Raw genomic sequence first — 14,646 nt, 5'->3', positions numbered from 1 at the left:
GAGAGAGTCGCGCAAGTTTCTTGGAAAAGAAAGAAAAGAAAAAACAAAGCAATCTCGGGTTTTAGGGTTCGACATTCCTCGTGAACTTCCTCGTGGGGGACATCCATCAGTATGCGAACAGTCATAACATGAGATTAAATCCAAAAAATGTAATACAATGGCGGTTGACTTTCTTGAGTATAACAGCTGCGTGTGGAGTCCCATTGTTATCGGCAACACGGTCGTGAAGCGCGCGAGCGAATTTAAACTACTCGGTATCGTCATTTCGCACGACCTTACGTGGGACGTACATTGTGCAGTTATACTCAAGAAAGCCAACAAAAGGCTACATGCGCTTCGCCAACTTAAAAAAAGTGGTGTGTCTGAGAAAGAATTAGTTGCTGTGTATTGTACACTAATCAGATAGGTGATCGAGTACGGCTTCGTCGTTTTTGCAAACATGACAAAATGGCTTTGTAATGCGCTGGAAAAAATTCAAAAACGAGCCCTGTCTATAATCTACCCGGCAATCAGTTATGATGATGCTCTTGCAAAAGCAAATCTTGTCAGTCTTGAATGCCGCAGGCACGACCTTTGTTATAAATACAGTAATAGTTTGCCTGAAGATCACCCGGTAAAGAGGATTATATGTGCAAGAACAGTGGATATACCACAACATTATGAGCCACGCTCGAATGCTAGCCGTCGCCTTGCTCCTGCTCGTACAAACAGACTTAGCCAATTCGTATCTGTAAAATATTTGAATGTCTAGTGGCGTGCTGTGTATAATTTTATTTAATGTTTCGTCCGCTTACTGCTATTGCACTGTTCCTGTAATTCAGTCATGTAACATTTTAGTGACTGCGAAAGGAAGTAATAAACACATATTATTTTTAATATTATTATTATTATTATTATTATATAGAGCTCTAATCTTCTACATTAGAGAACTTTTCAAAATCATTTTTAGTTGCGGAGTGAAAGTCGTTAATTTCGCCTCAAAATATAGCTTTTTCGAGTTTGAATGAAAGATGACAATCTTCAGAGACTGCATCATTTCAATGAAGCACATACCATTAGAAAACTTGTCATAAGGGATCTTTGAAACTGCAGTTAGTTTTTGAAAATCGAAAAAGACCACACCCAATTTAGAACTGTGCTTTGTTTTCCCACCTTTTTAAAAGTAGGAAAACAAAAAAAACAAAAACCTCTAGAAACCAAAGTCAGCGACAACATTTTTAGAGCAACGCTAAGATTTTTCAAAAATGTTTCTCGAAGTATTTTTTACAGCCTTATTGGACCAGGAAAGCCTGGTAGGTGTGATAAAAACTGATAAAACGTCAAAGACCATAAGAAATAATTTTAAAATAGGTTTTGAAAATCCATTTATGCTTAAGTCGTAGCGTTGTTCTAGCTATATTATGGCCAAAATTCGTTTCGATTAGAGGTTTAAAAGTGGGGAAAACAAGGCACAGTTCTGAATTTGGCTGAGGCCTTTTTAACTAAATTAATCACGATTTATTACGGTTTTCTGCATCAAAACAAGTAATCGAGACAATTACAAATGTAATTTGTAAAATAAAAATCGTGTATTAATTTGATTTCATTGGACTGGAGATTTTAGTTTTCAATACTGTAATACCACAAAAACAAGATCAGTTCAATTAATAAAACTGAAATTTTATTTGGATTTGCTCGGGTTTATATATATTTCTACTCTATATGACAAGGTTGAAAATGCACTGTATTTGCGTGCACTTTTAACTGACTTTGCTTTATTTTCACTCGTTTTCGTTCTCGCTTTTTTGACACTCTAGGTTCTGATTGGTCAGGGTGAATTTTGACGGTGGATGTTTTTTCAGGAGATCAACAATTAACTGGCAGATCCCATCTTTGTTAATGTGCTCTTTATCAGAAAATTCGATGCCTCCCTTGAACCTGCTTTTCATTGCGTTGACCAGCATTCTTGTATCGATTTCCTTTGGCATTGGAGTTTCTGTTGGGATTGCCAAATATGAAAGACTCCAGTATGCATCTGGCCAAGGTCTTTTATTCTTGAAATAGACTCTTATGACGTTCCCGTCAGGATGAGGCCATATATCGACACGTGATTCATCTCTTTTGATTGGCAAGGTCAGTTTGTATTCCTTCTTCGCTCCATATGAGACAATAATGGGCCAGGATGGTAGGCGACCATCTTTGTCGGTTTTGGTGTCCAAGTAGATGTCACAGTTCATGATAATCGTTACTTTCTCGGCTTTCTTAAAGATCAGCTTTTGACAGTATCCTCCATTTAATATTAGGAACTCTTGCTGTTTTGAATCTTTGGCACAAATACGTCTATTCATGTTGGCACTACCACATTTGTAGAAGTGTACTTCGTCTGGATTAACACCAGTAATGATGATGTTGTGATGCATCCTTTGAAGTTCAACTACTTCTCCAGATCCAACTCCAACAACTACTGTGTTGATTCGTACTAAAGAGAACCTGTCAGCAACTTTAACGATCACTTTTCCTGATCCTTCAACAAAATTGTTAGCAAAGATGATACTTTTTGAGGACATTTCCCCAAGTCTGTAGGTTTTGCCTTTTGTTTTGGCCAAGACAATATTTTCACCATTTCCAACATAAATTTCATTGCCGATATCAGACGAGAGTTCAGTTGAATCAATGTACGAGTCGTAATCTTGTCCAAGCTCACTTTCAATGTGTCTGAGTTGCTCATAAATGAATTGCACTGTTTCCTTCGTCGACTTCCGCTCGAATTCACCATCACTTTTTCTAAAGAGAATCGCTGGAAAACGCTGGCCAAAATCTAGTATATGGTCGAGTAAATTGGTTTTGTGTTCAAGCCTTTTCCAGTTTTGATCAATAAAGACAATGTTATCGGAGCTATCCTTGAAGACCAGTTCATCATTTTTAATAGTGACCTTCAACTCGTCGAAGCTTTCTATGGTCTCAAATCTTAAGACATTTCCATAATCATCTTCCTTTATTGTGGCAGTGCTTCCTTTTGTTGTGAAAGATACTCGAATAACTTTAGCCCTGTTTCTCTCCAAGTCATTAAAGTTATTACCGGGCTCAAAGATAAGTTTTCTTTTGGTGTTATCAATTTTTAAAGAGCCTAAGTTTTTGTTTTCGTCACCTTCGGCTGTGATGACTTCAACAGAAGCCAAGACAATGTCGCCATGGTCATCTTGTAAGAGGTCGATCTCAAGTCGTTTCTCTGATGGTTTCCATTCGCCAAATATGGTTGTTCTACATCTGATGGTCTCACCGTCATCTCCCATTATAACAGAAATCGTTAAAACGTCCTTCACCTGAGGGCCATGAATAACGTACGTGTCTGCACCTTTTCCACCGTTCAAGATGTGTCTACCACGTCCACTCACCAAAGTATCATCTCCATCTTTGGCATCAATGGTAGTTTCTCCTCCAACAGCCATCAGAAGGTTTGCCTTGTCATTGCCAATGATTTCCTTGCACGATGGCGTACCGATAACATTTCTAGCGTTTTCCATTATTATACCAGGTCCTTCCGACGTGTATATTCCACCGAAATCTGAACCAGAACCGGTGCCAATTTCTATTTTGGTAACTTTGTATTCTGAATCGCTGTAATATTTAAACGAAATAGTGTTCATTACGTCAACACCAAAAGTTATTTTGTAGGTTTTCTTCAGACTTCTCAACAAGACTATTACGTCCCTTTCACTTTCGTCAGGACCTTCGAAAAGGCTCGTCTCGTCAAGTATAAAACGACTCGCCCCACTATAATATTTAGCACTAAAAGACACTAAACTATGACAGCCACTGGGTGGACGATGAACTTCCACTGTTTTTATGTTCTTTGCGTAAATGAGATGTGGTTCCATAATGCCGACATTTTTTTCACTGTTCAATTTCACATCTAAGTCTAGAAGAGCCCAGTTCTGATAAAACTGTTGTAGTCCCCCCGGACACGACTCTGGAGTTTTCATGAACTGTACTATCAGTGTATTCTCTCCACTACCTCCTACGATGTATTTAGCCCATTTAAATCCCCCGTCAGGAAATCCGTCAACCTTCACTTGATGTTCTGGCATAGTCGTTCCAACAGAAACAACGTTGTCTCCTTTATTAGTGTAAACTACGTCACCAAGACCATAAGACAAGTCAATTACGTTATGTTCGTTATCACCGATGATAGTTGTAGGGATGTAATTTGATGGGCTTAGGAGATCAGCAGGTGGTGAGCCAGCTACTTTTTCAAACTTGTCAGATAAAAAGCTTCTTTTAAAAGCAAATGTCAAAAGAGCCTTAATCTTTTCACCGTCTGTGTACTGTAGACGATCCTTCTTATAAACAGCAAATGATGTGTCCAGATTTTGGAGTACATTTTGGTAATCACTCACCAACATGGTGTCTTTGCCACTGCCATAAGCTACATACATGGAACTTCCATCAAAGAAAATCTTTGCCATATCACTATCAGCTAAGAACCACATCTGTTTATTTCTTAGTTTCTCCCTCCAGTTGTCAAGAGGTACAAACGGCAAAAAGACGTAAAATTGACTAAACAGAGAGTGGAGCTCTGAATTTTGCGGTATTGCTGCTTTATGAATGGACTCATCAAATCCATCAGGCCAACCTTGAAAGAGGGATCCCAAACTGATCCCCGATAATCCCTGCTTTGTGTCTCCTTTTGCATGTCTCATATCAAGATAAATCCCCTTAACTGCTGAGACTTTTGAAGGATTCATTTCCCATTGCTTGCCCATTGTTATATACGGGGCTTTCCAGTATTTGTCGTCGTAGATCAAAGATTCGCCAGATAACTCTAAGGTATCGTCCCCCTCACCTCCTTCACATTTCAAATCAACAGCAGGCTCACAGTTAATCATGTCATCACCTGTTCCACCTAGAAGAACATCTCGTCCTGTTCCACCGTTGAGGTAATCATTTCCTGGACCACCATAAATGGTATCATCTCCTCCTCGTCCAAACAGCATGTCATCGCCTTCGTCGCCAAAGATTTCATCTGGACCAAAACCGGCTATAATTTCATCATTATTAAGTCTTCCTTTTAAAGTTTTGCCGAAAGACGTTGCATCTAGCAATGCTATGCGATGTTGTGGATTATTGAAATCCTCTTTGGCTTTATCAGTGAGGCACTTGTTGATATTCTTGGAGACTTCTCGCAGGGTTTTGGTGTCAGCTTCGATACCTGCCACTTCTGCATCTACAATGTAAGTAAATACATCAAAGCCTCGTTTCTTGTATGTCTGTGCCATGTCATCTACGTAATTTTTAAACGCATCAGAATTGATGTAAGCATTGAATTCGTCGGTCACTCTTTGTTTAGTGGATCGGAAGTCTATCAAGTCAGCAAAGAACCCAAGCACTGTGTTGACAACTTGCAAGACTGTACTGACAAGGTCAATGATTGGTGATAGCGGTGGAAATACAAAGTCTGTGACTAAGCTTGCTCCGTCCAGAATCAAAGTTATTACATCAATAGCTGCCATTACTCCATACATGGCGGCCTTGCCGGCATTTCCTTGCATCATAGCATCATTCGCGGCGATTGCATTCTTGGCAATTGATGTTGCAGTTGTTCCCATGGATATCATACCACCAATTACTGGTGCGAACCGTTGTGCTTGTTTCAGGAGCTTTAATCCAGCTTTAGAACCTTTATCTACGATAGTTTTTTGGAGTCTTTTACCGACAAATTCACCAACGTTCTTAACACCGTTTGCGAGACCAAAGCTTCCTTGAGCTACTCGAAGCTGACCATTTCTCATCATCGTATCATATTCATCCTCTGAAATGGCTCCCGAATTTCTTAGTTCTTCAGCTTTGTCGATCATGTCACTTCCACCTGCTACATCAACCCCTCCTTGTGCAAAAGTGAATGCTGTAGTAGATGTCTCAATGCCACTGCCGACTTTTTTCATAAATTTTCTTGCATATTTCTTCGCTGATTCTCTTACTTTCATCTGTGATATTTTCTTCTGAGTATTAAAGTTCTGCTGGGTCAACTTCTGCTGATTACTGGCACCGCTGACTTTCTTGATGTTGTCAAATGATTCGTCCACAACTATGTCTTGGACGTCTTTCATTCCTACTCTCTTTGCTCGAAGATCTGAGTCAGTTTCAATGGTATTTTCAACTACTATCTCCATATCCAGCTTTCTAAGTGCCTCAAGCTTCGCGTCCCGCTTCAGTCTAAATTCCAGAGCATTGACCTTATAATTCATGCTGTCCATCATATCTACAAAAATAACAAAACGCCTCATCAGATATTTCAATTAATTAGAGAGCTGGGTAGAGGCTCACTTCTTGTCTATAGCCGGGTGCAAATAGTTTTATTAACGTGATTAATGGACACAGAAATTAGTGGTGAAATTTCTGGCATTTGCAGGGAAAATAGATTCTTGCGTATAAACAAGGAATTGTCCCATAATTACCTTGATAAAAATATTAATGGAAATGGTTTAAAAAATCATACAGACAGTCCAATCACGGAAGGCACGCGCGCCTCTAAAATGGCTTACCTTGATCGTGCCGTCCGCCACATTGGACGCGCCCTAAAATTTGGGAAATTGGAAGCGAATTTGACGATGACCTAACGGCCTATTTTTAGAGATTCTAGACTGCGAGCAGTCCTTTTTTGGGCGAGTCTAGGCTCAGCGGGACTGGTGAGAGTGAACGGGCCGAGGCGGGAACTGTGACTGCACTGTCCGACGTGCTTAAATTTCCCCGCAGACCCAGCATCGGACAACTGGATTGGCTAAGAAACCTTAAAAACTTGTGAACACGTTGTCATCTAAATTTGACGAATTTTAACATGCTGACACATCAGTTGTCACTGCTATCGACGGATACACAAAATTTCGTCTCAGGTTTAGAAGAAGCAGTAAGCAGTTGAAGTGCGTTTAGCAGAACGCTACGGAAGGCTTACTTGAAGAACGAACAGATTAAGGTTGCGCCTTTGCTTTCTGGAAGAGACGTCTTATCCATTTTACCGACGGTTTAGGAAAATCTGTTATTTACCAAAGCTTCGTGCTCGCGACAGATCTTTCTGCAATCATTGTCATCGTTCCTCTTCTAAGCATTATAGACGATCAACTTCGATCAAACGACTTTGGACTGAAAGCAGTTACTTTCGAAAGGAATCTATATTTGTTAAGATGTCTGCGGTCAGTTCGCAAACGTCTAGCGGACAGCTCGCAAACGTGTATACGTCAGTTTGCAAACGTGATAAACGTAGAAAACGACTCTATAGAAAACCAGTTAATATCTAGTTGATTAACGACCATATGAATATAAGGTCTTTTCTTTTACAGAGGCCCATGTTATTGCAAAAGTTACCTGTGACCAAACTTTGGGCATCTCCTGGAAAGCCAGACATAAAACCACCAAATGTAGATCCAGCTCCTGAGATGTAGTTACTGTATCTTATCAAATCGTTTTCTGCATCGGAACTTTCGCCAGTAATTACTTCGCCCCTAAGACCGACATCTTTGATGGGATTATCATCTTTTTGAAGTTCTGGCAAATTGGATCCTACATACAAAGAAAGAAAGTGATAGTTCGGGTGCGCAGGGCAATGTATATTTGTCTTTGTCGAAAAGGAAAAAAAGCCTAAACAACATTTTTGGTTTTATTTTCTTTTGCTAGTGACAAATTCAGTCTTTCGTGATTCAGAAAAATGTTGTGTGTCGTGTCGTGTCGCCGGTGGCTTGGCGTGGCGTGGCGTGGCGTGGCGTGGCGTTGCGTGTCGTGGCATGGCATGTAATGTAGTCGGGCATGGCGTGTGGTGTCAGACATGTCGTGTTGTGTGGTGTTTTGGTGTGGTTTGGTATGATATGGTATGGTATGGTATGGTATGGTATGGTGTGCCGAGTGTGATATGGTATGTTACCATACAGTACAGTATGGTATAGCATTGTGTGGTATGATGCAGTATCTACTTTATTTGAAATGGTCATATTACATATGGTATAGTAAATGTTTTTCCAATTTATAATGCCATTAATAACAATATCTGAAACATACCTATTGTCATGATGTTTCTTTCATTATTTATTCCTTCATTAAACTCATTGAGCAGTTGGATGAAGTCAGGATCTCGTTCCAAATCGGTCAAGCTTTCATAGAAACAGTCGTTCAACGGCTTTCCTTGTGCCTCGCTTTCCTTCTTCAGTAGGTCAGAAATACTTTGAATAATGGCGATTGGATCAAAGCGTATGCCTTGTTTCCTCCACGCAAATGAGATGTCACTTAACATATTGTTAGATAAGCCAGTGAACCATTTGGCCTGGAACGATGTCCCCAATAATTCTCCTATTTTATCGCTTTCATCGGTTTCGTCGTGATGCACTGAGATGTTTTTGAACGCCACAGCTCTCTGAAAAGTGTTAAAAATTACACAGAGACACAAAAGCGTGCAAAATTGTCAGTGTAAATGAAGTTGGATCTACTGATTAGGGTGGGTTGATTCTCAAATTCTCGTCACCGTTTCTCTATGGGATAATATTTAGTAAAATTACGATTGGTGGTACTCGCTTAAGAAAAAAATACAAGTTCGCGTTAAAATTAATACGTTAAACTTGCATAGTTCACAAAAGTTTAAATTTAGGTCAGTGTCATATCATTACATCTGTTAGCCTGGATCAGCTAGAAATTTGATAATGAGTAGGGTCTTAAAAAGCGGAACGATTAGCAGTTGAAAAATTGACCTTCAATTTCTTTCATAAGTCCTCAACTAGAGTCTTGAGGAATTGGAAGTCTTTCGATCGTCATATCTTGATTTTTATGAACATTGAAAATCACATTTTTGGTCTAAGTAGTAACATTCTTAAACACTTCCCACTGTAACGGCTGGTTCTCACTAGGACATTAGCATAAGCATAAGCAACATACGCAGACGCAGTAACTTGTTGTTAATCAGTGCCTTTTGTCCTAACAAAGGGTACGTTTGCGTATGTTGCTTATGCTTATGCTTATGTTCCTAGTGAAAACCAGCTTTAAAAGGCCTTATGATATTCAATTCGTGGGGAGTATCAAGTAAGCCTGGCAACCGTAAAGTTTCAAAACGTTAATTAATATCGAATTTCATGTTTCTAAAATTGCTACAAATCGGGATGCAACAAAGCCAAAATGGATGGAAAAAAGTATGCTTTACTGAAATTTTTTTAAACAAAATTTAAGCGATAAAATATTGTCATTCGTCTCGCAGTGCTGTGTTGTCTACGATCATCGCAACTGTAAGATTTGGAGCATAAATTACAAAGGGAAATTCGTTCTTTTGTTTTAGAAACACAAAGGAATTGAAACCAAATTAATAATGTATACACTCAAACAATTGTTACTGAGATTATGAATAGCAACTAAAAACAACAAAGCAATTAGTCTCTCTAGTTAGCGAACGCTCACTGATTAATAGTGTGAACTACGATGATGCTTGTAAAAAGAACGAAAACAAAAACATGGCAAAACAACATACATACAAAATACAACAGTGGTAGCGAAATGTGTTTATCAAAATGTACCATAGCACACAAGTTAAAAGTCCGTCCGTGCTAAAAGGTACGAAAAAGAGTGGGTGAACATATTGAGGACTGCATCAGTAAAAATAAATAAAATAAATAAATTGACTTTGTTTAACGAGGGTAGCACTTAATAGTCAATGACTAACAAACTTGTGGCCCTCGAATTCCGGATCAAATTGGAATTTAGGAGTGTTCCTAAGAAAAAGAAATTTAGAAGTGTTCCTAAGAAACAGAAAGGGTGAAAAATGAGGAACACATAACACATTAACTAGTGTGAATTGTGCCTTTGTTTCTGAGCCTGAAAACAATTGGAATAAAATTTCCAGCGCTAGAAAATGTATATTGCACAAAACCAAACTTACAGAAAACACAGCAAACATTGTAAAAAGCAACCACGTTGCCCTCCAAAGAGTCGCTTGGTGCGACATCTTGTCGTCTCTGCTCCCTCAGAAGGAATGAAAAAAAAAACGTATGAATTACTCAGTTACATTGAGATAAGAGAACAGCGTTGCTACGGTTGATCACACCAAAATGAATCACGTTAACCGGTGTTTATTAGGTCTTGACAGATTTTTGTTTAACTTTTGTATGGTAACGGTCTTGCGTCAATGTTTTCTTTCCAGGGATAAGTTGTGTTCACTATATTTTACTTGTAAAGCCGATGAATTATAAATCATCTCAAATTGTTACTTACTTACTTCGAGGCCAAAACAATAGGGAACTCATAAATGATAAATTTGCTTTGCAGTTAAATAACAAATTTAGCAATAAAGTATAGGCATGTGAAGAGTGATCATCGCAGTAACTTTTCCAATTTAAACAATTGGAAAGAAGAAGCCTGAAAAAAATCAGGGCTTCATCGGGATTCGAACCCGTGACCTCCGCGATACCGGTGCGATGCTCTACCAACTGAGCTATGAAGCCACACGATGGGAGTGAGGTCAATTTATCGAGTTCATATTTTTCCCGTGCAGTGAAGTGATGTGAAGAATATATGAAATAATTCATATTTGTACTGCAGTTGTAGATACATGCGAGAAAAACACGGCCAAAATCACATCAGAACAGAGTGTGCATTTTGCACAAAGACCTTTCCCGACCAGAACACTATCGCCGCCACCTCCAGACTCAACACAACGAAGCCTTCGCGCGGCCGACCTATCCGTGCCTACGTTTGGCCAACCAAGATCTTCAAGCGCAAAGACCACCTACGAAAACACCTGCAAAACTGTCCTGTCCTAGCAAAGCATACCGTTGAGCCGGTGGAGAACAAACAATCCGAACCGATCACGTCCCCATCTGTTTTTTTTCTCTGTTTACTCATGGGTAGGGAAAAAACCAACCATCTCAAGCACAGTCACACGATTTGCGTCAACAGTTCAAAACTTTAATAACGCCATAGGTTTAACATTTTTTCCTCTCTTTGATTGCGTCAATAGGATCAAGGACTCAAACCTGAAGAAGAGCAAATAAGTCTTACTTGTTTTTTTCTTTATTCATCGTCGCCTCTCAAAACTCGACAAAGATTTTGCTTTCAATGGGTTTTCTTTTAAACAAGCCCGTCAAATTGGGCGCCACAAAGTCAACTGACGCCACCACATTTCTTTTGCTTTGAGTCAACTACAAAAAAAAAATTATACTTGTTGTTTTTTTCCTCTACACGAATTTCGAGTGGTCAACGATTAGCAGTCCATTGTCTTTTTTTCCGATAGATAACAATATCAATAAAACCTTTCTTATTAAAACAAGGTGTAAAGAGAATTCGCCGCTCAATCGCTACTGCTGACGCGTACACGCCAACAATCCCGCCCCATCAAAAAAATCCGCTCAAGCGAGAGACGTTATGTCTAGCCAAAAACAAAATCAAACCCAAAATTGCTTGATCTAATAACTTATTTTTTATAGAGCTGGCAGAAAAAAACCTCTAATCCCCTTTAATTAGATAGTAAACGAAAAAAGAAATTTACTCCTTACCGAGTTTGACGTTTTCCAAGCCTTGCTAGTCACTCACGGTCGATTCTTTTCTTTTCCAGTCAGGCGCTTGTCCGATCTGCCTAGAAAACGGAGGCGAATCATTACCCTGTTGTCGGGCTAAAATGCATAGCCATTGCCTACAAGATTGGATCTGGCAAGGCTGCTCAATTGAGTGTCCCTGCTGCAAACAAACACTGCCACAAGGTCTCGTCCAACGTCCACTAGTCGAACGATTCCAACGCCTTCCCGAAATGAAGGCCAACTTCATCGAAGTAAGTCTTTCTAAGCTGGTGCTTTCACCTCCCTACCACAAACAAAAAAACCTACAGTCACTCAAAACTAGTGCTTTTTTTTACCCTCCCTACAGGGTTTAAAAGAAAGCAGACAACAACGACTAGCCGCTTGGGAAAGTGGAAATCGTGCGGCCATCGTCAGAGCGAACCGCGATTTCCAAGAAAATCTACAACTTGGAACGCTTTGGCTGGGAATACATTTCGTGGAATATCTACCCTATTTAACCATAGAAGGCGATCGAGTAACGTTGGTCTTTGATTTCTAATAGTCACTAAATGTCAAAAGCGACTAGACAGAACCGTTTGAATAAAAAAATTCAGGGGAAAAAAAGGCCCAACTTAGTAGTAGCTTCCTTCTAATGCGCGCGCTCGCTCATTCCATTGACAAAAATACCAAAAAAACAAACAAAAAAAAACCCAACTCACCTGACCTCTCTTTTCTAACTCCAAAAACCCCCCATGTCTCTTGGAAGGCGAATGAGCGTCCACTCATCTCCAACTGCTAGTAAATAGATGAAAAAGAAACCGGTGGATTTCTCTGCACGAGTGCACGCGTCAACGCACAAAACACACAACCATAACCTGCTCATCCGCTTCAAGGAAAAAAAACTCACCTAGAGCTTCGAACGTCTCTGAGCTGATGCTTCGAGACTCCCTTTGAGGCTATATCACACTCATCCAAAAGCCATCAAAAAGGAAAAAAAAAGCTCTCGACCGCTCCCACTCGAAATTCGTGTATCAGAACACAAGAAAAAAAAACCACCGCGTCTGTGTAGCTCACGTCAGCATATCACCGTCTGTGCAGCTCGCGTCAGCACATCACCTGATCCCAAACGCTCCAAAGGGGGTAAAAATTAATGCTATAATATCATTACTCCCACTCTCCACCACCACCTCCATTTCCCCCCCCCCCCCCAGGGGTCATATAGGAGCTATTCATCTCCTCTAATGTCCTAGGCGACACCCCTGTAAAATTTTGGCCGAGATCTCGCCGAGATCATGCATTTTTCTTTCCTGCAGGCGCACATTCTACTAACCTACGCGAATAAATAACCACGCACCCAATTCGTCGCCTCTTTTTACAAGACAGCTCCAACCTTCAAAAAGACAGTCGACATCTACAACTCTTCTCGGCTGTAAAAAAAGACAACAACAAATAACTACCTGCGACTAATTTTCAGTACGGACGATGGTGCTTCGACGAAGCAGACACAACTAACCAAACGAACGAAACCTGTTCACCCGAGATGAACCGAAAAAACTCACCTTTTTTTAACCTACCATCGAGCTTCTTGAAACCACCATGAAATAAACCCGTGACGCCATAACAGACGTTTATCCCGAACAGAAAAAAGTCTCCAGCCACTTCAACATTATCACTGCAAGTAAAGAAAACCAGAAAGCCAACGGCAAAAAGGGGTCACGTGATTCCCTCACATGGAACGGCGGGAAACAAATCTTTTTTCATCAGGGAAGGGAGGGATAAGAACATAATCAACAAGAGTCGACCTTTTGTTGTGTGTATCACTTTAATTCTCGATTTCGCGCACAATTGATGACAAAAAACCCTTTCCTTCTGTGGGTTTTTTAAGTTTCATTAGATAAAAGACTCTTCTCCATTGGAGATCTGTGTTTGCTAAGGGCTGGCGTCATACTGAAAGGGGGGTTTTGCGCACCCCTTGAGCGCGTGGGTAGTAAGAAGATGGCTGTGGTTCGAGTTAGGGGCCCCAGTGGTTCATTCGCGCTCTGCTGACCTGTCCACACACACACACACACACACACACACAAAAGCACCCCCCACTTTGGTCGGCGACCGAGAGAGAGCGCGCGCGCTCAAATGCCAACCACCAAGAACCCCCCCACTTTGGTCGGCGCAGGCACCGCGGTGTGTCGCGTTCGCTGACCTACCCCACTCACACACACACACGAGCGCGCCACGACAGAGAGACGTGCACAGGCTCCAGCCCAAAAAAAAAAAACACCAAAAAAGCCTTTAAAAAGGCGAGACAGCACGTCCAGCGGCTCATAACGCGTCAGCTCTCGAGCAGGACGGCCACGCCAAAACGAGCTCCGCAAAAGGAGCCCCCCCCACACACACACACCAACACACACGACTCGTCGAGTGCCAAACCAAAAAAAAAAAAACACACGGCAAGACGAGCGCGCGCCTAAGAGCTTAAGTGGTGGCTAGTTAGGGTTACGGCTAGTTAGGGCTATTAGGGTTAGCAAGGGTTAGGGCTAGTTAGGGCTAGTAAGGGCTAGCAAGGGTTAGGGCTAGTTAGGGTTAGCAAGGCCTTAGGGCTATTAGGGTTAATCCAGTGGGTTAGTTTTGAATACTACTGCTTGTATATCTAAAAAGGAGGCCAGCAAAAGCAGTGGACATTCAAAAAACAGCTCCAGGGTTTATCAAGTTCTGTTTGATGAGAGGCCAGCAGCTGCAATCTTCTGTTTTGTAAATGTGGTTCATGTAGAAGGTCTTGTTGATGGTAATAGTTTCTGTGACAATGGTGGCTCCATGTTGGCACACAGTGGTTTGCAATAGTAAGGCTGATGATGTCTGCACTGGATGATTGACTGAAAGCGCAAGGTAATATGTTTGGGTTAGTTATTGACAGGGATTAATTCAAGTTTTGAGAACTACCAAGGCCATCTTTTTATTTCAACATATACCGGTATACTTTCTTCCATAAACTTTTTTCTCTTTGGACCTAAAAATTTATGCCTTTCACTGTTAAAGTTATGAATTGGATTATTTTTCCAGCCATCAAATTACAATTTTGACTTCCCACAGTACAATTGCAGTTGCTTTCCTTTGGATTGACAATGAAATGGTGACAAAAGGTAGTTCACTTGTCCTT

The 14,646-nt window shown here is 40.6% G+C and overlaps 1 protein-coding gene and 1 non-coding gene across 13 annotated transcripts; both read right to left on the bottom strand.

Annotated features, from left to right (window-relative positions):
* Nucleotides 1-1,643: 1,643 nt before the first annotated feature.
* LOC111341432 (uncharacterized) lies at nt 1,644-14,528 on the bottom strand. Of its 12 annotated transcripts, XM_088741193.1 has the most exons (9): nt 13,055-14,528; nt 12,850-12,922; nt 12,215-12,290; nt 11,496-11,799; nt 11,002-11,141; nt 9,884-9,959; nt 8,026-8,377; nt 7,339-7,533; nt 1,644-6,238 (listed from the first exon to the last, which is right to left on the bottom strand). In XM_088741193.1, the coding sequence occupies exons 5-9, from the start codon at nt 11,019-11,021 to the stop codon at nt 1,761-1,763; spliced, it is 5,121 nt and encodes a 1,706-aa protein (XP_088597319.1). In that variant the 5' UTR covers nt 11,022-11,141; nt 11,496-11,799; nt 12,215-12,290; nt 12,850-12,922; nt 13,055-14,528; the 3' UTR covers nt 1,644-1,760. The 12 variants fall into 12 exon arrangements, with proteins under 12 accessions (XP_088597319.1, XP_088597316.1, XP_088597320.1 ...); XM_088741190.1 differs by having other exon boundaries at nt 12,826-14,528; XM_088741194.1 differs by having other exon boundaries at nt 11,496-11,575; nt 12,826-14,528.
* Trnat-ggu (transfer RNA threonine (anticodon GGU)) lies at nt 10,373-10,445 on the bottom strand. The gene has a single exon. It is a non-coding gene; the product is annotated as a tRNA-Thr (tRNA).
* Nucleotides 14,529-14,646: the final 118 nt, after the last annotated feature.

Source organism: Stylophora pistillata, chromosome 12 (genome assembly GCF_964205215.1).
Source record: "Stylophora pistillata chromosome 12, jaStyPist1.2, whole genome shotgun sequence".
NCBI classification, from domain to species: domain Eukaryota; kingdom Metazoa; phylum Cnidaria; class Anthozoa; order Scleractinia; family Pocilloporidae; genus Stylophora; species Stylophora pistillata.
This window is presented reverse-complemented; position numbering and strand designations above follow the sequence as displayed.